The sequence below is a fragment of the Bemisia tabaci genome, chromosome 7 (genome assembly GCF_918797505.1).
Source record: "Bemisia tabaci chromosome 7, PGI_BMITA_v3".
In the NCBI taxonomy this organism is placed as follows: Eukaryota; Metazoa; Arthropoda; class Insecta; order Hemiptera; family Aleyrodidae; genus Bemisia; species Bemisia tabaci.
The window spans coordinates 23,246,993-23,271,982 of NC_092799.1; the positions used below are offsets into that span (position 1 = coordinate 23,246,993).

The 24,990-nt window shown below is 38.1% G+C and overlaps 1 protein-coding gene across 1 annotated transcript; it reads left to right on the forward strand.

Moving 5' to 3' along the window:
* The first annotated feature begins 342 nt into the window (after positions 1-342).
* Stip1 (Stress-induced phosphoprotein 1) lies at positions 343-23,559 on the forward strand. Its single transcript, XM_019045031.2, has 11 exons — positions 343-515; positions 2,645-2,854; positions 6,296-6,597; positions 8,572-8,755; positions 9,805-9,931; positions 10,822-10,964; positions 17,218-17,395; positions 18,684-18,845; positions 19,519-19,622; positions 21,096-21,259; positions 23,054-23,559. The coding sequence occupies exons 1-11, from the start codon at positions 507-509 to the stop codon at positions 23,124-23,126; spliced, it is 1,656 nt and encodes a 551-aa protein (XP_018900576.1). The 5' UTR covers positions 343-506; the 3' UTR covers positions 23,127-23,559.
* The last annotated feature ends 1,431 nt before the right edge of the window (positions 23,560-24,990 follow it).

The window sequence follows — 24,990 nt, forward strand, 5'->3', positions numbered from 1 at the left end:
AAAACTGGCCAAAAAGGTAAAAATGGCTGAGGTGAAAAGAATTTGTCACTTCAATCTTAAGTTTATTTTCGAAGAATTATTTCAAATTTCACGTCTTTTGAACATTTAAATATTTTAAGGTGGAGAAGGATTTATTTTTCTCGAGATTGGATGTAATTTTTGACTGATAATAACTTTCTTTTATTCAGAGTTGTAACCCAACACTTCATTTCAAAATTTGGCGGTTCAATCCATCGAAGGAGTGGGGGAAGCCGGAGGACCAATGACATTTAAGTACAGCACGAATTTTCTAGAACTATTTTCTAAAAACACGGCGCAAGCGTGAGAACTGAGAAGTGTTACAGGAACTATTTTCGTGATCGATTTCGTTATCCGCCGATTTGTCCGCATGCTTCACGTCCGTCGAACATTCTAGTTATAATTTCAATTTTGCGTGTTCATTAGTCTTTTTCCTCTGAAAGTAATTCGCATTACAATTCGTCAAGTGTAGTTTTCAGATATCGATTATGTCCAAGGTACGTAAACCATTTACTTTTTTTTTCCGCCGCTTCCCTCATTGTCACCCCTCCGCCTAAATGGCCTGCAACTTTAACCTATCCATCTCGTCTTAAAGCCTTCCTCTAAAAATCTCTTCGAACTCATTGAATAGCCGCTTCAGCATTTTTCGTGAGTCCATCAGCACTTTTCCCCAATTTTCGCCTCAAAGGCCAGAATTTACAGGGTACCCAGTATTACGGCCATGTGGGTCCTCGGTGATGGCAATGGCAGTGGTGTTTCCCCCCCGCAACTGGTCAATCTTTGTTGATTCGGTTGTTAAGTGTTTTTAAATGCACGCTCATCGTCAATTTTCCAGGGAAGTAGTGAAGTCAATAGGCTGTTACCCTGCACGCACTTAGAACCAGTATCTTGCTTAACTCTTACAGCAGTGAGGTAGCAGGTGTCCATCACAGCTCGTTAAACTCAGATTTTTAGCGTAGAAACTGGCGATCAAGTATTTTAAAACTACCTCATAGATAAGGAGAAACCAATTTAAAATTAGAAATTAAACCTTCATGCCAAGGAATAGACTTACATCACAATCTAGATCAGTTATTAGGATATTTTGGCGAAATAATACACAACGCGGATTGCGTGTATTACCATCCAGCCCTCTCAAGGTACTGGATTAGCTATGCTACCAGCAGCCTTGTGTGCTGTTAAATTTCTCCGAACATGAACCATCCTTTGGCAAGCACATGTGCGGCCATATTCCTACATTGGGCGAGACGCAGTACTGCCTGTAAACCAGGCTGTATAAACTCTTTGAAGACGTGTCTTTACCCCTCTAGCTGTCTCACCTCTTCTGCCCAAAGTTGGGCCTAGTGTGTGGTCTAGATTGTGTCGCAAGCCTATGAGCATGGAGAGCGAAATCGCCTCTACTAGCTTCAGAGAAGGAATTCACAGAACTGAGAAAAGTAAAGAATGGAGAAATGTCACATCAAAAATGAGCACCATTCAACATAAATTTATGCAGTAACCAATAGGCGAACCTATGATCGACGCATTCAGAGGGCTTTTTTCTTTATCCAAACCAAAGTGGAACGCAACGGAACGCATTACTCTTTTATCACATTCCATTGGCGCGTTCCATGTTTTCCAGTGGAATGCTGAAACCACTCTTCCGAGGTAGGTTGAGATTGGTTCAGGCTGTTTGAACCAGACCGAACTGCTACTATCGCGTTCCATGGATTTAAAAAAAAGCCCTTAGAGTGAACGGACAATTGTCCATTACCATCTCTCAGTCCTCAGAGCGTGTATTTTATCTACTGTTCCTTCATTATGCAAGTGGCAAAAATTTTGTAATGCATGGCATTTGACAATCATCTGTTGTACAGGTTAAATTAGCCAGAAAATGCCAGTCTGCTATTCACTGAACACATATGTTAACTGGAATACTTGCTCCTCAGGCTTATTGAATACCTAATGGTCCTTAAACTTTACCTCAGTCTGTTAGGGAGTCCTATCTTACCATAGAATCATAACTCCACCCCAGCTTGTATTGGTTTCATGACTATAGGCTCTTAACACACATTTCGAATGGCCTTTAAGTCACATTTTGTTGAGAGACGGTCTAGCCTGTAGCCTATCCTTCTATAAGCCTATTTCTAGGTCTGGAATCTATTAACCTGCACCGCACTCTTGAATTGGGGAATTCCTTGTGGCTCTGCCCTTTCTGAGCTGGGAATTCCTTGATCTCTGTGTGATGTTGGTGCAGGCACAGTCGGATAGAATTTGTCAGGTGGAAGACAGTGTGAGTTTGTTCCTATATTTACTGGTGTCAATTTGTATTTCAACCAAGAGGAAGTGATATTTATAGGGCAGTGAGGTGCTGCGCCTGACTAAAACCTATCATCGTTGAAAAGTGAAGGATGTCCATTGTGCTTAGTTCACTTGTAAGAAACCAATGTACTTTTCATCATTCAGATACATCTAGGTATGAGTTCAATTTTGGCTAAGTATCCCTAGAAAACCCCCAGAAACTAAAATGAGCATCTGGTAGCTTTTATTTTCAGTTTTCTCCACACCTCTTTTCCTCAGAAATTCAGATCGGTATCATGCAAGAAATAAACCTACTCATACCCTAATTTGTGATGTGTCATTGCAGGTGAATGAACTTAAGGACAAAGGTAATGCTGCGTTGCAAGCCAATAATTTTGTGGAAGCTCTCAAGTACTATTCGGAGGCCATCGAACTAGACAGTAGCAATCATGTTCTCTTCAGTAACCGCTCTGCAGCCTATGCAAAATCAGGAAACTACATTAAAGCCTTAGAAGATGCAGAAAAAACAGTTGAACTCAAACCCGATTGGCCTAAGGTAAGGCTTCTATTATTTGGCCAGTGCTCAAAGTTTATATTTGATCTAATTTTTATGGTGAGCAAATCACAATATGATTTGTCAAAGTGCGAATTAACTTGTCACATTGGGATCTGATTGGATTTCGTCTTCTGACAGAAACATATCTACTTCAGTATTGCTTTTGAAGCTGTTGCTAAGTTTTAATTATTCGAGAAGTTAATTTCTGAATGGATCAGCTGCGCTGGTCTTAAAATCAAGTTTCGATGCTTGATTCTTATTGATCAGTAAAAAATATTAAGATCTTTGCAAACAGCAATTTCCTACGTTCAAAATTAACAGAGATATCGTCCTTTGAAAAATTCAGTTTATGACGTCATCTACCGCCGGTAGTGACACCCTTGCTTTCATCCGAATTACTTTTTGAGCGACCAATGCTAATGTGTATTTTCCTGACTGATGAAAGCAAGGTGGAAGAAACCTAAGATGTTACTACCGTGGTGGATGACATCATAAACCGAATTTTCCAAAGCGCGATATCTCTGTTTTTATTCAACATAAAAAACTGCTGTTGGACAGATCTTCCTATTTTTAGTGAATTTACAAGAATCAAGCATCCAAACATGATTCTGTGGCCAGCACAATTGACCCATGATTTAATTATTGGGTCATTCCATGTCAATTCGAACGGACTTGTAACCACCCGACTCGGATTTCCATGATTTTTTTTTTACTCAATCTATAGGTCAATATAAGAAAAAACCCAAATTTTCAGCTTCATATCTTCAATATTTCTTGAGAAAAATTTTTTTGAAGTTTTATGGCCTTCTCTAAAAATGCACTCTCCAGACTCAGAAAACGGGAATGACTCGTGTTTGAAAAAACCTCATAAGTTTTGCAGTTTTAAAGATTTTAAGCTGAAATTTGGCACACTAGTTCGTGTTAGTATGTATTTTAAGGGAAAAATTCCCAATTGAACCCAACTCACTCAGGAGGGCCAACTGAGCCGAAGATACGCCGTTTTAGCCCTGATTTTTAACGCTAAAAACTAGTTTTCTTAAAATGGGCGTAGCAACCGAAGCTAACGAGATATTGCCAACTTTTTTTTTTTGAAAATCAACTTCAAAGTATGCTCTAACTGATTGAAAAATAAAAATCGTGGGTATGCAGCTTCTTCATTGGTTAATCACACTTTTTAGCAAAAAACGCTCAAAAAAATTGAGTCTGGGGGTAGGGTGCGGCTTATACGAGAAATTAAAAAGGTTGAATTTTGAAAATGACAAGGGACCCCGCCAAAACGTTCCTAATAGTGTAAAAACAAACGTTGTAGAACAGTTTTGCATTTGGTCAACATTTAGAGGTCGCGACGGGCCCTTAAAATTGCAAAATTCGGCTAATTTTCGCATTTTTTCATCCATTTTGGCAAATTTTCTCAGGCCTCACGGAGAGTTCTAATTGATAATTTTATTCATAAATAGGCAATATATAACCTAAAATGCATCCCATCCTCCACCTTAAGCCCCCAGCCCCTCCAACCCCCCTCCCTTACCGATCCAATATAAATACACTCTTCATAAACTACGCTATTTTGGTAGTGACCAGAAATCTAAAGTAACACTGGTCAACACGGGTTCAAATGTGATTGTCTTAGAGTAGTTTTTAGCGCTGAGTCCGAAAATGACCTCCGTCATGCTGGGTCAGGTCGATTTTCCCCGGAAAAATCAGGATTTTCCTTAAAAATCGAGCTTTTCCGGTGAAAAATCAATTTTCCGGAAAATCTGTGCATGATGGAGGAAAGATAAGGCCATTTTCGGATTCAGCAGCTAAAATTACATGGGGAACCATAAATTGTATGCCTATTAAAGTTTCCGTTCTGTTCCAAATATCGAGGTTTTTCCGGACAAGTGCCCCTTTCCGCCCATGAAACGCATGTAATACCAGTCCGATTGATTTGCATCGGAAAGGAGGGAAAATATTTTTTCTCAGGCGACTGGTGGAGTTGACTCCACTAAATAATTGCCTCGCTTTTTTCCTGGTGGAGTCAACTCCACCAGTCGCCTGAGAAAAAATATTTTCCCTCCTTTCCGATGCAAATCAATCGGACTGGTATTACATGCGTTTCATGGGCGGAAAGGGGCACTTGTCCGGAAAAACCTCGATATTTGGAACAGAACGGAAACTTTAATAGGCATACAATTTATGGTTCCCCATGTAATTTTAGCTGCTGAATCCGAAAATGGCCTAATCTTCCCTCCATCATGCACAGATTTTCCGGAAAATTGATTTTTCACCGGAAAAGCTCGATTTTTAAGGAAAATCCTGATTTTTCCGGGGAAAATCGACCTGACCCAGCATGACGGAGGTCATTTTCGGACTCAGCGCCAAAAACTACTCTAAGCCAATCACATTTGAACCCGTGTTGACCAGTGTTACTTTAGATTTCTGGTCACTACCAAAATAGCGTAGTTTATGAAGAGTGTATTTATATTGGATCGGTAAGGGAGGGGGGTTGGAGGGGCTGGGGGCTTAAGGTGGAGGATGGGATGCATTTTAGGTTATATATTGCCTATTTATGAATAAAATTATCAATTAGAACTCTCCGTGAGGCCTGAGAAAATTTGCCAAAATGGATGAAAAAATGCGAAAATTAGCCGAATTTTGCAATTTTAAGGGCCCGTCGCGACCTCGAAATGTTGACCAAATGCAAAACTGTTCTACAACGTTTGTTTTTACACTATTAGGAACGTTTTGGCGGGGTCCCTTGTCATTTTCAAAATTCAACCTTTTTAATTTCTCGTATAAGCCGCACCCTACCCCCAGACTCAATTTTTTTGAGCGTTTTTTGCTAAAAAGTGTGATTAACCAATGAAGAAGCTGCATACCCACGATTTTTATTTTTCAATCAGTTAGAGCATACTTTGAAGTTGATTTTCAAAAAAAAAAAGTTGGCAATATCTCGTTAGCTTCGGTTGCTACGCCCATTTTAAGAAAACTAGTTTTTAGCGTTAAAAATCAGGGCTAAAACGGCGTATCTTCGGCTCAGTTGGCCCTCCTGAGTGAGTTGGGTTCAATTGGGAATTTTTCCCTTAAAATACATACTAACACGAACTAGTGTGCCAAATTTCAGCTTAAAATCTTTAAAACTGCAAAACTTATGAGGTTTTTTCAAACACGAGTCATTCCCGTTTTCTGAGTCTGGAGAGTGCATTTTTAGAGAAGGCCATAAAACTTCAAAAAAATTTTTCTCAAGAAATATTGAAGATATGAAGCTGAAAATTTGGGTTTTTTCTTATATTGACCTATAGATTGAGTAAAAAAAAAATCATGGAAATCCGAGTCGGGTGGTTACAAGTCCGTTCGAATTGACATGGAATGACCCTAAATTCGGTAACTAAGTAATGGAATTAATGCCCCTAACTGTATGGAATACAAATAAAATTGTATTTTGTTTTTTATTTGCAGGGCTACTCGCGGAAAGGCAGTGCATTAGCTTATCTTAGAAGGTTTGATGAGTCAATAAAAGCCTACGAGGAAGGTCTTAAACTTGACCCGAACAATGCTCAGCTCAAAGAAGGACTCAAAGAGGTCAAAGACCAAATGGAAAATCCAATCGGCGGAGATCTCTCGGACATTTTTGCCGGGCCTTTCAACCAACCTGATCTTTGGGTGAAACTGAGGACTGATCCACGAACGAAAGGGCTATGTGACAACCCTGCTTACGTTAAATTAATTAATGACATCAAGAAGGATCCTAGCCTATTATTGTAAGTTTCTACATTGTGTCAGGCTTGAAATTAAGTAATCTAATATAATATGATGAGTATGATATGAAGTCAGTCTTTGTAGCTCAAGATAAAATTTTAAAAGGAAAATTCTACTCGCAAAGGTGATGAAGGGATGGAAAACAATTTTCTAAGCAGGAAACTCAAATTTACTGGTCTGCCATTCTAAGGAAACGCAATGAAAATTCGGGAGTTGCCAAATTCCATCTGATAAAATGTTTATTTTGGAAGGAACTGGTACATATTTCTCCTTGAAAATCATAGATATTTTAGACTAAAGTGAGAACAACATTGTCTGAAAACAGCCAGGTACTATTTTATCCAACTGAAGGAGGCTGAGTTTTCAGCCGAAACGTTTTGGTTTTATTTGTGAAATTTTAGTCTTGTTACCCACTTTTTAAATTATTTCTCTATTTTATCGTCTGAAAATTTTGAGGAAAAATTTTCAGAATTTTCCAAGTAAATTTGTCTTCTACTGAGAGAAATTTGACACCTGAAGGATCCTCTGACGTTTTTCCTTAGCAAGCAATGGTGCCCAGCTTGTACTTTTAAAGACTAATACTATTTTAATACCATCATTCTTATTAAACTATCATTTCTAAAAAATAATGATTCGGTTCTGAATATCTCATATTGTTGCGGTAATGGTTTCCAAGCTTCCGAAATTTTTATGTCCAAAAAATGTGTATCAAGCCTGAGCTGATGCTAAGTTTTACAATTTTTTTTCATAAGAATCCATGAAATAGTTAGCTTCTTCAACCTCCTTAAAATGGCATGGTGGATCCCCTCTAATTCTTGCTGCTCAGTTCGTCAGTCAGCATTAACAATAGTCACATGGCATGGTTCAAATACAATCGCAACAAGTATATTAATCTTAAGTAGCCACGTATCTCAGGAACTTCTTTATTTTTAGTATCCGAATACTTTGCCACCCTCTCCCAATGCCAGTATTTTAACAAAATGATGATCCATCTGGCTCCAGAATTTTTATTGTTGATAAACTCTGTTCCAAGCCCGATCTGATTTTATATCCTTACTGTTTACTAAAAACTTACCCTCAGAATTGATCCTTCATATTGTTTCTGTAATGATTGTGGCTGACAACTAAAATGTCTCTTGTTGCTATGATGATCCATCTGGCTCCAGAATTTTTTTGTTGAAAAATTTGTTCCAAGCCCGATCTGATGCAATTCTTAATTTTTAACCTTTTCAAGAAACTTTAACAACTATTAGTGCACTTTGCTGCGATGATGATCTATCTGGCTCTGAATTTTTTTGTTGAAAAATTTGTTCCAAGCCCGATCTGATGCAATTCCTATTTCTTTGCCTTGCCAAAAAACTGTAACAATTATCAGTGCACTTCTGCAATGATGATCCATCTGGCTCCAGAATTTTCTTGGTGAAAAACTTGTTCCAAGCCCGATCTGATGCTAATCCTAATTCTTTGCCAAGTCATTGAACTTCTTCTGCTGCAATGATGATCCATCTGGCTCCAGAATTCTCTTGTTGAAAAACTTGTTCCAAGCCCGATCTGATGCAAATCCTAATTTTCCGTCCCTCCCAAAAACTGTCAGAAATATCAATGCATTCACATTCTATTTTTTTACCATGCGTAAAAAAAATTTGCCCAAAGTTGGCTCCAGAAATTACTTATTGAAAAATTTGTTCCAAGCCGGATCTGATCAATCGCCTCTTCAAGTAGCTATGTAAGTTATGTACACTCTGTTCACCGGAAAGGAGTCAATCCTTTTTTTTTCTTAACATTCCCTGCAGATTCAAGTGTTTCAGCTCATGGGTGAGTCAGGAAATCTAGTGTCTCTCCTCTAAATAGTCTTGATAATCATTCACAAAGTTGGTAGTGAATTTTTTATTGTTGAAGCCTAGCTGATTGAAAAAAATTGGCAGTACTAATGTCTGAAGCCTTGTAAATATAATATATTTTTCTGTTTATTACAGGAAAAATTTGAGTAATCCACTGTTAAAATCAACATTGAATGTCCTCCTTAACCTCGACATTGGTTCCTCCGATGATTTCATGGACGTGGATCAGCCAGACCCAACGCCACCGAAGAAACCCAAAGAAACCCCACCCCCTCCACCACCATCAGAAGGTCCTGAACTAACACCTGAACAAAAAGAGGTAAGTAAAGCCCTTCGGAAGACCCGCAGCCCCATAGATTTTTTATTTATGTTTGATGAGAAATTTGTGCTCGGATTAGTAATTTTGATACTTTTAGAATGCACTTAATGCATTCAAGTCATCGATTACAAGTTCATTGCTTTTTTTTCAGCGTGGTGAGGTCTTTTGACTATTACCGATTGTGTTTGCAGAAGGTTAACATACGTTGACAATAAAAGAAAAAATGAATGTCCCAAAATCCAAAAGATTGCTGTGTAAAGTGTCACAATTTTTCGGCACTCTAGCTTGTGGCTGAAATGAAGCAGTCTTGACCAGAAAAGTTTTCTATCAAATTTTTCAATTGAGTTGTAATTTAGTCTAGACCATTCAGATTTATCGATTTTTTTATTTATGGCCTCTAATAGGTATCTCAATTTCCAACAGTGTAAACTCAGCTATGTGTAGCACCAAAACCAGCTTCAGGCTCAAGCTAAGACTTTTATTAGATGCTCGTATCATCTTTCACTGTAATGACGCGACAATCAATTGTTTGTCTCCTGTAAAAAAGGGCTAAGTGAGGCCCTTTGCTTTTGTATGATTCATTGAAGTAATTATTCAGTAGCACCAAATTAATTTAATTGTTTATATCAAAGGTACAACTAGGAAATTACACTTTAATTTGGGTGTCAAACGTACGCTTGAGTCCATTTTTTGAATGAGACCCAAATGACACTTATCGTTTCAGTTACAAATTTTTCTCTTCAAATGTAGTAGAGGTGTAAAGTTTAATTTTTGGAGGTTGCCGCAATTCAATTAGTATCTTGTAGTTATTCAACTCTCCTGTTTTCAACTAATATTTTCTACTACCTCCTCTAAATCTTAAATCGCTGTTTTAATGATGAACAATTGATATATTTGTGATAATGTCTGATCAAATCTTCGATTGGTCTTTCTGAATAACAGCGATCACAACCTTCAAAAGTTGAATGTTTGGTCAGGATGTGACCTATTTTTTTTTTTTTTTTTTGCCTCTGTTCGCTTTTTCTTTTACTATTTGTTTTCACTTTCAGGCCTTAAAAGAAAAAGAACTGGGCAATGAAGCTTACAAAAAGAAAGATTTCGATACAGCCTTAAGCCATTACAACAAAGCGGTGGAATTAAATCCAACAGAAATGACGTATTATAACAATATAGCAGGTAAATTATTTTCTCTTTTGCCACAACTGATCCTTTCAAGTTATGTCAAGTTATGTAATGTAGTTATGTCATCCCATGTCCCGATGCAAATTCAAATTTCTTCTAGTTCCATCCCTCAATTAAGTCAGGTTATAAGCTTTTTCATTCAAGCCATCCGTTTGAAATTTATCCAACTTCATAGATCTCTGCCTCTTCTGATCCTTAAATCGCTGTTTTAATGATGAACCATTGCATGTTTGTGATTTTACATATGATCAAATCTTCGATTGGTCTTTCTGAATTATAGCAATTACATTCACTTTTCCAAAGTTGAATCCTGAGCACCTCTCAAGGAGGCAACGTATTTTTTCATGTTCATTGAATTTTGCAATGTTTTTAGATCTCTTGAATTACCTTTTTAATGATGAAAATCTCTTAACACATCTGATAACTTCTGATTGAATTTTTCGATTGGTCTTTCTGAAACTTGGTAATTTTACTGGTCTTTTAACCTTTCCCCCTGATGAGGTTAACATTTTCCAGAGACCCATTACACTATGAAGAAAAAAAAGTAATGTGTAAACGTAATGGTTCAAAAAAGGTCTATCTGTAACAATGACAAGTAAGAAGAATCATTGCATCACCCAAATTTTTCATAAATTCTTTCACAAGAAAACTCCTAAATTTTCCCTTTCATTTCTTTTGTTTTCTCAATTCCTTTTTCCATTTTTGTAACTGTATCAACAACTGTCATATTTGTGATGATCATTCTATTAGTTAATATCTACTGCATACCCATTGGTTAGTCTTCCTAACAGTTGTTATTTAGCCGTAAATTGAAACTTGCTCCCTTTGAAATTGGAGTTCTCTCAATCTCATTTGTTTTTTCTTTTTCTTTTGCCTCTCATTAGCTGTGTACTTCGAACAGAAGGAGTATCATAAGTGCATAGAACAGTGCGAGAAAGCAGTAGAAGTAGGCAGAGAAAATAGAGCAGATTTCAAACTTATATCGAAAGCCCTAGCACGAATTGGTAATGCGTATAAAAAAATGGAGGTAAGAATTGCCTGTCACACATCAAGCGCCTATTCTGAGAGTGTTCCCAAAAAGTTTCTTGCTAATTTTGTTGATCACAGTCCGCTTTTAATGTAAACTAACCTGCTTTTTATGATGATAGCAATCTGTCCAAGCAATGTTGCCTTAACACGCTGGAGCCTGAAAAGGCTGAACCCACCAGTGTGGGCAATGTTGGATGCAGAAAAGTGCTTCTTGCTGTCTGAAAAGGCTGGTCTAAACTTCAGTCTAATCCACTATTCTCCCAGCGCGAATCCAAGAGAAGTGGTGATGTTGATAACCTGACTGTTAACTTTTCCCTATTATCAAATTCCGACCTAATATTTTGCCACCAGACGGTTAGGTTGAAACATTGAATGCCGGATAAGGTGTTCAGGCCCCATCCGAATGCTCTTAATGATGATGATCAAGTGTCCAAGCAGTGTTGCCGTAACACACTGGAGCCTGAAAAGGCTGAACCCACCAGCGTGGGCCACATTGACTGCAGAAAAGTGCAGCTTTGCTGTCTGAAATAGCGAAATCTCCAATCTCTAATCTAAGACTTGAATGGAGTGTGAAGATTTTGTTTCCCTATCCATAGCGTTTTCTTGATAACGTTTTGAACTGCTTAGAAATAGCACGATGTCAAAATGTCATTTTGACAAAAAACAAAATTCAGTTGGTGCCAAATCCCCTGGTTTTACGCACAGGATCGTTTGTTATGTGCTGAACTCTGTGCTGTGTCTAATGATGAAGCTTTGTATTTGATTTTTAAATGAAATTTTCTAAACTTACTAAGACATTTTCGGAACCACTGAAGCATGGCAGAGTCAAATGATGTGGTAGGACTTTCTTTTCCAAGTCAAATTTGTATGATCTCTCCGTGATCTGAAAAACTATCCAGTTTCCTAATAGTGCTGCACAAAGGTTGCCTGTAGCTAGGTTTTATCGTGATATGATACTTATTTTGGATTCCATCAATTATTCATTTCCGTTTAAAGCATTTAAGGCTTGATAAATTTTGGTCGGTTTTTTCTTTTTTTTGTTTTTGTGCTATTTTTGGGAACTCTATAATTAAACAGCCCGATTCCAAATGAAACTTTTGATGGTTGAAAGACTATCATCTGTGAGTGCTTTTGATGATGAAATATCAACCGAGAAGTATAAGCAGCGTTGCTGTAACATGCTGGAGCCGTGGCAGTGTGGGCAACACTGGCCGCAGAAAAACGCATATGTGCTGTCTGAAAAACCTTCTTCCCATTTGAAAAACTCCTCCTGAGCATAAATTTTCAGAGTGATTCTTCATTTTTCCCTTCTTTATGTTCGAACTACTGCGCTTTAATGAAAATAGCAATTTTCTTACTGAAGCAAGAAGGTTGGAGAAGGATACTGGCCAGCTGATCTATTTGTAAAATTTCTTTTCGTAGGCTTCCCATTTGTACGTGGGTCTGTACGCTTTTTATGAGATACTTTGTGTGAGAAAATCAAATTAGTAGATTTTTCAGCAGTTGAATCGTCTGATCGATGGGTGGTAGATAGCGATTTGCTTGAATTTTACGAGAAAATTTTCACTTTCAATTTTGTTCCTGACTAATTCCATTGGAACATATCCAATTTGTTGAATGTGCAGTTATCTGATTAGCCTTAAAGAATGCACTGTTGGAAAAAGCCAAGTCGCAGATCTCAAATTAGTAAAGACACTGGGTATTATGTGACAGGAACTTTAGAACTTCAACAGCTTGGTGATTTTGAACTTGGCACCATGTCAAGTAATAAATTATTAGTTTTTTTGTTCTTAACGCAATTCTCTACTTTCAAAATACATTTTTAGAACCATTGGAACTTGTGAAGAGTCAAGCCATATGATTAAACTCGTCCGAGGTCCAATCCTTCTGTCACTTCCTCTCTTGTTTTGATCAATAAAATTTTGACAAGAATTCCATTAGTTCTGGGTTTCGAACTCTGTACCATGTCAAATGATGAGGTATTGATTTTGATGTTTCATATGAAATTTTCTAAACTCAAAAAGACATTTTCGGAACCACTGATACATGTGCAGAGTCATGTTCTCCGAGTTCAAAGCCAACTTGTTACGGTTCAACCTCTCTTTTACACCCTTTTTGGTTTCAGTCAATTATCATCACCATTTGCCTCTTGAAATGTGAAAACTTTCCTAGTAGCTGGTCCAAACACGGGTTCAAACTATTAGGTAAAGTCCATTTCTTTCATTTAGTCCTAAGAGAAAGAGTGATTTCAATGGATCTATGTCAATCGTGATGTCCTCGCTCTCTTATTGCGAAGCGATTTTTTCCATTTATTCAATTTCAAAAGACTTCTCAGTTTTTTCGAATGGAAGTACCAGTTTTGGTACTTATCATCCTCTTTTACGAACTTACCGTCTAAATTGGTCTGTTGAATGGCCCGTCTGCGACTCCTCCTGATGCAGTTTTAATATTTTAATTCGGATTTTAAGTAATTTTGAGAGACTGCATTTGTTCGATGCTTCAGTAATACTTGGTCAGTGATCTTTAAAGCGTTTGAAGTAGTTGGCGTTATGTAGTGCTTTTTATGATGATATTAGTGTGTCCAAGCAATGTTGCCACAACACGCTGGAGCCTGAAAAGGCTGAACCCACCAGTGTGGGCAATATTGGATGCAGAAGAATGCTATATGCTGTCTGAAAAGGCCAGTTCAAGTTCTCTTGTGAGACTTTACCCCATGGCTTGAGCTTTCAAAGAAGTGATGTTTTAGGGAATTATCTGTTGGTTACAATCCTTTTTAAAAAAAATAAATATAAATATACTTACAGTAAGCAGCAGTTTACTGTGTAATATTTTAAACTTAGAATATCTTAACGAAGTATTAGGCGAATAGATCTAAACATCAGATGAACGCTTTTTGTGATGATGATTGTTTGTCCAAGCAGTGGTGCCTCAACGCGCTGGAGCCTGAAAAGGCTGAACCCACCAGTGCGGGCATCATTGGCTGCAGAAAAATGCGTTACGCTGTCTGAAAATGTGCATTCTAATGTTTCGATTCCCAAAGGCAATTATATTGGAAATTATAGAAATCTGGCTTTATTTTTCTATCAGCTCTGTAACATGTTAAATGATGAGGTGTTGATTTTTGATATTTCATATGAAATCTTCTAAACTTATAAAGACATTTTCGGAACCACTGAAGCATGTGCAGAGCCAAGTAAATTGCCTCAATTATTTCCTAGTCTTTTTCTTCTTTTGCCTCCCTTCATAAAGTCTTACAAGGGGAGCTTCCCAAGTGTAACCGGAATTTCGAGTTGAAATTTCGCATGAAGATACTAGAGATGATTTTAGGGATGCCGTATTTTTTCGTTTTTTCGAATGGGGTCGGGAAAGCCCTCAAAAAAAGGGCTAAAGATGCGGAAAAAACGCGTGCGCTAGCGGCACAAGGTAAACGTAGGTGATAGAGGCACTGAATCTTTATCAGTACCGCATGGCCGAACGGTAGCGCGCTCGCCTCGCAGGCGGGAGGTCCTAGGATCGGATCCTGATTACAGCTTGTTATTTTATTTTACTTCATGCTTGTTTATTTTTCACTTACTTTATTTTGCACCATTCGCTCCGCAAACCGACTTACGAGGTAGAACACGTAGTGACTGGAGATTTTTTACATATCGACGGTGAAACTACCAAACCACGTATCTCGTTTGCGGTGTTTAAAAATCTACGCACACATTTTATTTTTTTGAAGTAGACCAAATCAATATCATTCCTTGAAATTTTCCTGGAATTTTCTCCGCACAAAGAGGAAAAATCACAGAAATTTTCAAGACTAGATTTTAAGTAGTTTTTCATTTAAAAAATAAAGTACGACAGGAAGTCTGCGACGTCGCAAACCGAGATACGTGGTTTGGTAGTTTCACCGTCGATATGCTGATAAAAACTCGAAGTTTCTCTTGGATTGAAACGTTATATATAATTGAATAAACAAAACACTCTAAAACTCACCAAATTTCGTTGCCAAGCTGAAGTTCCGGAGTATCAGTCAGATACAGATACAGATTCGACTGATACTCCGGAAATTCAGCTTGGCAACGAAATTTGGTGAGTTTTAGAGTGTTTTGTTTATTCAATTATATATAACGTTTCAATCCAAGAGAAACTTCGAGTTTTTATCAGCATATGTAAAAAATCTCCAGTCACTACGTGTTCTACCTCGTAAGTCGGTTTGCGGAGCGAATGGTGCAAAATAAAGTAAGTGAAAAATAAACAAGCATGAAGTAAAATAAAATAACAAGCTGTAAGCAGGATCCGATCCTAGGACCTCCCGCCTGCGAGGCGAGCACGCTACCGTTCGGCCATGCGGGACTGATAAAGATTCAGTGCCTCTATCACCTACGTTTACCTTGTGCCGCTAGCGCACGCGTTTTTTCCGCATCTTTAGCCCTTTTTTTGAGGGCTTTCCCGACCCCATTCGAAAAAACGAAAAAATACGGCATCCCTAAAATCATCTCTAGTATCTTCATGCGAAATTTCAACTCGAAATTCCGGTTACACTTGGGAAGCTCCCCTTGTTAGTAATTTAGTAGCAGAACTTCCTCGTTCAATCAGAAAACAAAAGCAGTTGTAGATTCAGGAGATATTCGAGGTCGAATTGCGTCTCTATTAGGTCAGTTTTCATGCAGTGTTTCTGACATCGGAGCCTGTGGTCTGCTAATTTTGTTGAAACTTAAGGAAGGAAATCACTGGCATGAGGGCTTTTTATGATGAAGGTAAAGCGCCCAAGCAACTTTGCCGCTACACACTGGAGCCTGAAAAGGCTGAACCCACCAGTGTGGGCAATGTTGTATGCAGAAAAGTGCTTTATGCTGTCTGAAAAGGCAATGCATGACATTTGGTTCTGTTTCTAGAATACCTAGAAATATATTCTATCCATCTCATCAGTCAAAAAGTAATTTTTAATGACTATATCATCCTGCAGTTTTAACAAGAAGATGGATAGGAGTTCATTTTCTTAACTCAGTCAGTTTCTGCTCTCTTCTCAAATGATGACTAGCTTTCTTTCCTGATAAAGTGAAGGTCTTGACTAACACTTGTGCAACGTCTGATGAGAACTGTTAATTATCTTTTCTTGTTTTCACGAAAATTGTTTTTTACACTAAGGAAGTGAACTTTGCCTGTATGCTCAATGATGAATTACTTTTGTAATTTGATACTCATGAAAATTGTATAATCTTTATAGACATTTTCGGAACCACTGAATAGCATACCGATAAAAGTTTTACTTTCTCGCTCCCCTACTTTGACTTAGACATCCTTCAAATCAATCTATTTCATAATAATGTTAAATTATTAAATGACTAAAAGTTACTTGGAATTCCATGCCTGCATGTTGAATGATGAAGTGTATTACCCATTTGATATTGTACATGAAAATTCTTTAAACATCAAAGACATTTTCGGAACCTCTGAAACACATGCTAAGTAAGCTGCATTATTTGATCCTCTGTCTTCATTTTGTTGGAACTATGTAACTCATCATCAATTAAAGCCTGTTTGTTATATGATGAAATCTGTTATTTGACCCCAAAATGAAAAGTATCTAAACTTTATAGACATTTTCGGAACCACTGAAAGACATCCAGAGCTATAATTGATGAATTCTCACTTTCATCTATCGTAGGAAAGATATATCTCATCACTGAAGACATTTTTAAATCCTGGCAATTGCATTGCCTCCTGCCCTGCTGTAATTGAGCAAATAATGTATGAAAGTAACTTGCCCTTGGAACTCAGATTTTTTTTTTACATCAGAAAATTCCACTTAACTTATTTAGCTTCGCATCAAGTAATTAAGGAGGGTTCCGGAGGAAGGCCCTTACAACATTGGCAAGCTTGTTTCTCCGATAGTTCTTTATTAGACAAGCAGGTAGCAGTGGTTTAAGCTACGCTGCCATTTGTTCAAGCACACCCAGCAGCGGCAATTTTGCAAGTTGGCACACTTTTTTTCCTCCATTTAAATCCATGAAAAATATCGATTTTAGGTCACCATAAATCGATTGTTTTACATACATTTAAATGAAGGAAAAACTGTGTTGCTAACTTTTAAGAATCGCCAAGCTCACTTGGAATAGGCGTTCTTCTGGAATCCTCAGTTGTTGTCTCGTAGCATTCTGTGCGACAAAAATAGTACTTTTGAATGTTTTTGTTCCTCCTATGTCATTCAAAATTGGCAAAAGAGCTCTCTTCAAGAATTTTGTCTCACTTTATCTGTTTAGGATTGGCGTAGTGCTAAAACTTACTTCGAAAAAGCCATGTCAGAACACAGGACTCCAGAGTTAAAATCTATCATCAGCGATCTCGACAAAAAAATTAAAGAAGAAGAGAGGAAAGCGTACGTCGATCCAGTCAAAGCAGAGGAAGCAAAAGAACAAGGCAACGAATTATTCAAGAACGGTGAGGATCTTCCTTCATGATTTTCCTTTATCTTATCAGCCACTAGAGATTGACCTCATAACTAGATTGTGGTGTTTCTCCTTATTTATTTTCATAAAAGAATACTACCAGACATTTTTGCAGGACACTTTCAAAGAAAAATCTTCCAAGGACAAAGGAAAATTATACTTAAGGACTCCGCTCACTCCTTATGGGTATGCTCACCACAATCGATTTCCAATTTTTTAATTGAATTAAATTCGTTTTTGAATGCCGATCACAAATCATGATTGCGCCAACTTTCTATGAGGCACTGTTATCGCAGTATTTCGCACAATCGGTGGTGGAAGTTTTGATTGTTACTTGAACAAGTGAGGCCGGCAAGGCCATATCTATCTTTCAGCACTTGCTGAAAACGAGGAGAACCTGGCAGTCTTATCTCAGACTCCATGTAGATTCTAATCAGATTCTTTCTCTCTTCCACTCTTTTCCTTACTCATCACCGCCTTAGGTTTTCCTTGTTAAATCGCCGCGCTGGCCTCACTTATTCAAGTAATTATCCGAACTTCCAGCTCAAACTGTGCAAAACTCTGCGAAAACGGTGCCTTGTAGAAAGTTGGTGCAGTGATGACTTTTGATCAGCATCCGAAAACAAACTTAATGCAATAGAAAAATTGTAAATCGAACGTGGTGCTCATTCCCATAAGGAGTGTGCGGGGTCCTTTGGTCCAATAACTTTCACTAGTTATCCTGTAATGAGTGTAATGTTCTTGGAAATGTGCAATGCCGCAAACTGAGATAACAGGTTAGGTAGCTTCCAAACGCCAACTTGTACTGTTCCAAAAGAACAGTTGACAGTAACAACGTTTTACGTGAAGTTGCTGGTCTTAGTTTGATTTGCAACTAGAATCTAGACGTATTAAGTTTTCATATTAACTTAAATTCAGTGACAAATGATGACCTTCTTTTTCCTGACTGAGTGATGGTTTTGACTAACACTTGTGCAACGTCTGATGAAAACCTGTCAAGTACCTGTGCAAGAATTTTTATATACTTGTGGAATATTATGCCCTAGTCTGATGCTGTACTTTTTCAGTAGATGTGTCTTAAAAGCCAGAACCTGGGGCATTAGCTTTATTTTTACCTCTCTCTCAAATGATGATTTTTTCTCTCCTGATCAAGTGATGGTTCTGACTAATACTTGTGCAACGTCTGATGAAAAAACATCTTGTATGAAGAATCCATCAAATACTAAAGCGAAAGCAAGCATTGTGAATTGTATTAATATGCTGGATTATCGCCTTTCTAGGTAAATATGCGGAAGCAGTGAAAGCGTATTCCGAAGCCATTCATAGGAACCCAGATGAAGCTAAATACTACAGTAATCGGGCCGCCTGTTACACGAAGTTAGCTGCATTTGACCTTGGACTGAAAGACTGCGAAACGTGTACGAAATTGGATCCCAAATTCAGTAAGTTTTTCTGCTCCACCAAAATGATGAATCGGAAAGTTGGTGTACAGTTTTTATCACCGCTGACTGGTTTCCATATTTTCAGAGGCAAGGTCTTTGTGGGAAATATCGTGTCGAAAAATTTAACTGTCTACACAAATTTAGTATCAAATGATGATTTTCTCTCTCCTGAGTAAGTGATGGTTTTGACTAACACTTGTGCAACGTCTGATGAATACCTGTGTTATATTTAGGCAGTTAAATTTGATGAACGAAAGACAATTTAAGAATATTTTCCAGGGAGACTGATTCATGTATTGAAATCATAGTCAGTTCCATCGTCATCATCTAAGAAAGTATCTAACAGAGGAACATTCAATGATGACACACGGAGTTCTACCCAGAAGTGAGCATAAACTCAATTATGGGAAAGGAAACTCATGTGGGCTCTATTTCCGCAATAGTGCACGTCTTTCTGTTTCAATGCCTTCTTCTCCTGTTTTGATCATTCCAAGACTAAACAAAAATTACTAGTTCTGGACTTCAGAATAACTCTCTGGATATGGAGGTGCTTTTACATCTACCATGCTCACTCTTTCTCTCATGTCTTGAAGAAAAATACACATCATTTTTTTTCCTTTCTTTTCTTCTGACAATGATTATTAATATATTTATTTTCTTTAATTCTTTACAGTCAAAGGTTGGGTCCGGAAAGGTAAAATTCTACAGGGAATGCAACAACATGGTAAAGCTTTAGATGCCTATCAAAAAGCTCTAGAATTAGACCCATCAAATGCAGTAAGTAACCAATTCTCATGTGCATAACTCTTTAGTAGTGCCATCGTTCTTTTTGTAGAATTTGCTATTGGAATCAGTTATCAATTTGAAGATCCCTGCACCTTGCAACAGGCCTATTCCAAGTAGCCTCTCTGTCCGGGCTCTAATCAAAATTGAAGAATATAATCAAAGATAAAAACAGAGGATATTGACAGAGTATTAGGTCGGTAGATCTAAATATCAGATGAACGCTTTTTGTGATGATGAGTGTTTGTCCAAGCAGTGGTGCCTCAATGCGCTGGAGCCTGAAAAGGCTGAACCCACCAGTGCGGGCATCATTGGCTGCAGAAAAGTGCGTTACGCTGTCTGAAAATGCGCATTCTAATGTTTCGATTCTCGAAGGCAATTATATTGGAAATTAAAGAAATTTGGTTTTATTTTTCTATCAGCTCTGTAACATGTTAAATGATGAGGTGTTGATTTTTGATGTTTCATATGAAATCTTCTAAACTTACAAAGACATTTTCGGAACCACTGAAGCATGTGCAGAGCCAAGTGAATTGCCTCAATTATTTCCTAGTCCTTTTTTTTTTAATGCCTCTCCTCATAACTGAAGTCTTAGTACTTTACAAACGGAACTTCCTTGTTGTTGTTGTTCAGAAAATCAATTTGAAGCAGCTGTAGTTTCAGGAGATATCTGAGGTTGAATGTGTCTCTAATATTTTTGAATCGCTTGCTTTACATGTAAACAAAATTCTTCAGAGCTTATTGTTTCTGAAGCCCTCAAGTTTTACCATTGACCGTTCATGTTTGCAATCTGCAGGACTTATTTTTTACTTATCTTTGTTGTATAGGGAAATTTTGAGGAAAAGTAAGATAGCTAGTTCAGTATCCTGACACGAGCCGTTTTCTCGATCCATAAAAAAATAATTTTACTTTATCTGCTCTGAAAGCTTGTTAAATTTATGAATACAAACAGCATTAGATTTTTTAAGTAAATTACACAACTAACGTAATGCCTAAATATACCCACAAAAGAAATGAGATGCCGCAAGCAATTGCCCTTATCTCTCCAAGCGAACTTTTCCTCGAAATTTTGGTGCAGATCATACCTGTTGAGTATTTGATGCTCAGTAGTCAACAATGTCTGTAAAATTCTAGCCTCCAAATGTTAGGAAAATTCATTTTTCTGACAACACAAATCCTGAATCTGTCTTAGATAACACCAATCATGAGACTTGTCTCTTAACGAAACAGCCGTTTTCAATTTTGAATGAAGGCTTTTATAATGAAATTCTGGCATTTTCTGGCACTTCTAATTACATGCAATGTAGAATCAATTCCTGATAATGGTAGTAGTACCTTTGATCGACTGTATCGCACGGACATGCCTGGAGCTTCCATTGAGGGGTTGTTACTGCTCAAAATTGTGCGCTGATTCAATATCTGTGTAAATTTATTTTTACTACTTGAAGTTTTCATATTGTTTAACAGGAAGCTTTAGATGGATACAGACAATGTACAGTAGCTGTCAATTCAAATCCTGAAGAAGTGAAAAAGAGAGCCATGAGTGATCCTGAAGTCCAAGCAATCCTTCAAGATCCTGCAATGAGGATAATTATCAATCAGATGCAGAACGATCCAAAAGCTTTGCATGAGTAAGTATTGACTCTGTTAACTCTCAAAGTTTCTCTAGCTGTGGGGTATCTTTTTTTTTTCAATAGTCCGATGATAGATGTGCTCTTATAATTTGTTCGAAATTCATTACTACTGACATTTGTTCCAGTTGATTCAATTGATGGAACAGACTAGTTAGTGTTTAGTCATGCAGCTATTCATTTAAGTAATGGCAATCTTATCTGATAATACAGGGTGTTTCAGACCACCCGTACCAGGCCTTTTTCTCGGTTGGTTTAGGTCGTACGAAGTCGGAGACCGCGGGGTTGAATAGGGAATTGACCCCAAGGAATCCGAATTTCGTGGTCCCGAAACCCCCCCACCCCCCCTTGGGGGGTAAAGGGGGGGTCACGATGCTAAAAGTCACGGTTCCCGACCGAATTGCGGATAGATCGCATCAGAATTGAAAAGCACGGAAAATTTCACGTGGAATTGACCCCTAAAAATCCAAAATCAGACCATCCAAGGCCCAAAAATGACCCCCTAAAGAGGGGGACAGTACCCCCCTCCATAATTTCTCTTTGGTCTCAAAATTGACGTAAATTCTCCAGAAAAAGACGGTTTCCCAGGTAATCGACCTCGAGAAATCCAAATTTCATGGTCCCGAAGCTCCTCTAGCCCCCCTTGAGGGGTAAACGGGGGGCCCAATTTTAAAAATCGGGGCTCCTTTCCGAATCGCAAATTGATTGCATCCAAATTGAGGAGCAGAACACATTTACATCTTAAGTGACTCCTAAGAGTTCTAGTAGACCCCCTGAATGGCAGAAAGTAACTCCCTGAGTAGGGGGGCTTCGCCCCCGCCAAAAATTTCTCAAGATTCCTCTTTGGTCGCAAAATTGACGTCGATTCTCCAGAAAAAGACGGTTTCCCATGTAATCGACCCCGAGGAGCTCAGGAACATGAAATTTAGAGTCCTCGGGGTCGATTACATGGGAAACCGTCTTTTTCTGGAGAATCGACGTCAATTTTGCGACCAAAGAGGAATCTTGAGAAATTTTTGGCGGGGGCGAAGCCCCCCTACTCAGGGAGTTACTTTCTGCCATTCAGGGGGTCTACTAGAACTCTTAGGAGTCACTTAAGATGTAAATGTGTTCTGCTCCTCAATTTGGATGCAATCAATTTGCGATTCGGAAAGGAGCCCCGATTTTTAAAATTGGGCCCCCCGTTTACCCCTCAAGGGGGGCTAGAGGAGCTTCGGGACCATGAAATTTGGATTTCTCGAGGTCGATTACCTGGGAATCCGTCTTTTTCTGGAGAATTTACGTCAATTTTGAGACCAAAGAGAAATTATGGAGGGGGGTACTGTCCCCCTCTTTAGGGGGTCATTTTTGGGCCTTGGATGGTCTGATTTTGGATTTTTAGGGGTCAATTCCACGTGAAATTTTCCGTGCTTTTCAATTCTGATGCGATCTATCCGCAATTCGGTCGGGAACCGTGACTTTTAGCATCGTGACCCCCCCTTTACCCCCCAAGGGGGGGTGGGGGGGTTTCGAGACCACGAAATTCGGATTCCTTGGGGTCAATTCCCTATTCAACCCCGCGGTCTCCGACTTCGTACGACCTAAACCAACCGAGAAAAAGGCCTGGTACGGGTGGTCTGAAACACCCTGTATAAATAAAATAGTCTGTTGTTTGATCATTGTGGATACAATTGGAACCAAAAGTGATGTATTCTGTCCGGCATGTTACAGTGTTTTATCATAAATTTTAAGTGAATGAACAGATTTTACAAGTTTTGAATTTTTGTTACCAACACTTGATTTATTTTGTTTCAGCCATTTGAAAAATCCAGAGATTGCCTCCAAAATCCAGAAACTGGTCAGTGCTGGCCTGATTGCCATTGGCTAAGCATTCCCTGCCTCTCTGCGGTTATTATTTGCCTGGTTTTTCGGCTTTTTTGTCTCCGTGAAAGGAACTTCGAGCAAGTGGATACGGTTTTTTTTTTGTATTGTAGCTCCGATTCCTGAATCCTTTGACATCCGGTGATAGTGTTTAGATGGTTAAGACTCTAACCTGAATCGAAACTTTCCAAAGTGTAATGCCCTAAGACTTAAAATAATCACTTTTGTTACTGAACTAATTTTTTATATCGAACACGACTTCCTTATACTGCTTTAAAAGCTAACCGATAAAAAATTATAACAGCCTGCATTATTGTATGCTCAGTTATACTGTACCGTAGATAAAGCAGCACCTCACATTTTATCAATTAATTTTACATTAATTTTTACAACTATTTTCTTCCGTTATTATTTTTTTAAATATAAAATCTTAAGTGTAACTGTGCTTTGTTTTTATTTTCTGAGAATTCTCATAGTCATTTTGGTCCCTCGGATCGTCCATTCTAGAGCCCCATTAGTGGCATGGAACTACATTAGTGATAAAGGAATAATTTTGTTCCTCTGAATTATGTACTATTATTTATCAGAGTGTTTTAAAATATGTATGGATGTAGCAGCTACAGCAATGGGGCAGAGTTCTCTCCTATGTGGACCTATTTATTGTTGAAACTTGTGGGTCGAACTTTAATTCAGTGGCCAGTCTTTGTCCTCCATCAATGAACATAGCTCATGTACGCAAACTTAACATAAAGCTGGTTTATGGTGAATTTCCCATCTCACTGATTTTCCGGTACTGATTTTTCATGGTTTGCCCTGAAAGATCTGTACTTTTTTAATTACAACTCTTGAATATCTTTATTACTTGGCGTTGCAAGGTATAGTGAACAGAAAAAAGAAAACCACGAATTAGGATGATCATTCCTTTTCTTCGAAGGCCGAACATCGGTATTTTCACTAAAGTACTAAATCTTTTCCCTGTTCAGTCCTTTTTTCTGACAAATAATTTAGTTGATGCCACTAAGGCATCATAGGCAAGTGTTTTGTGAGCTACTGACTCGAAAAATTCCACTGCACCCTCCCTCAAATGATATAGAAAGGCCCGACACAAGAGAATGTTTTCTTTCCCACTGCCCCCTTCCTGTCGTTGTTTCAAGCACCTCCGATTGCAGTTTCAATATTTCCTTTCGAGTACAGCAACCTGATCGTTGAAAATTTAACTGACTATGGCAGCAAGATGAGGAAAGTCAGCCCTACCTGTGCCGCGTAATATATCGATTTTCGATTCTTGTTGTGCCATCATGAATTTCAACTGTCAGGCTGCAGATGTGTCTATCCATCAGTGTTACCAGACCATGATAAAGTAAAACCGAACTCTGGAGTAGGTATATGGTATCCCGCGAAATTGAAGGAAAATCTTAGCTCTTTGCCCGCTAAAATCGGTTATGATTATGAATAGTATGATCGCATCGTTTTACAATATTGAGGTAAAACTTGTGTGATCATTTCTTATGTATTTTGTTTGTTGTTGTTTTACTAATTTTTCTCGCGACATTGCCAATTTTCTGAGAAATGCATTATTTAAATCTACCACAACGTTACTGGCCCTTGAAATTGCAAAAAAAAAAAATAGGTATTTAAGCATGATTTGCAGAGTTTCCTTTACCCTAATAATTAAATGAGTCGTCCTTCGTTTGGATTTTTTCTATCGTACGGGAAAATTCATTTTGACGTTTAAGAGCGCAATTTTCAAAGAGAAATTTTGATGATTCGCCCGGAATAAAATCTGTAACAAAAGTGATGACTATTCGTCTTTCAAAAAAATGAAATACGGCAGGAAATCCGTAACTTTACACGCCTAAGTACATGTATAT

Bases quoted from the DNA above. Each gene is read 5' to 3' on its own strand.
- Stip1 (XM_019045031.2), top strand. The intron at 10,965-17,217 runs GTAAGAATTGCC...TTATCTGTTTAG, and splicing joins ATGCGTATAAAAAAATGGAG to GATTGGCGTAGTGCTAAAAC. The intron at 21,260-23,053 runs GTAAGTATTGAC...ATTTTGTTTCAG, and splicing joins GATCCAAAAGCTTTGCATGA to CCATTTGAAAAATCCAGAGA.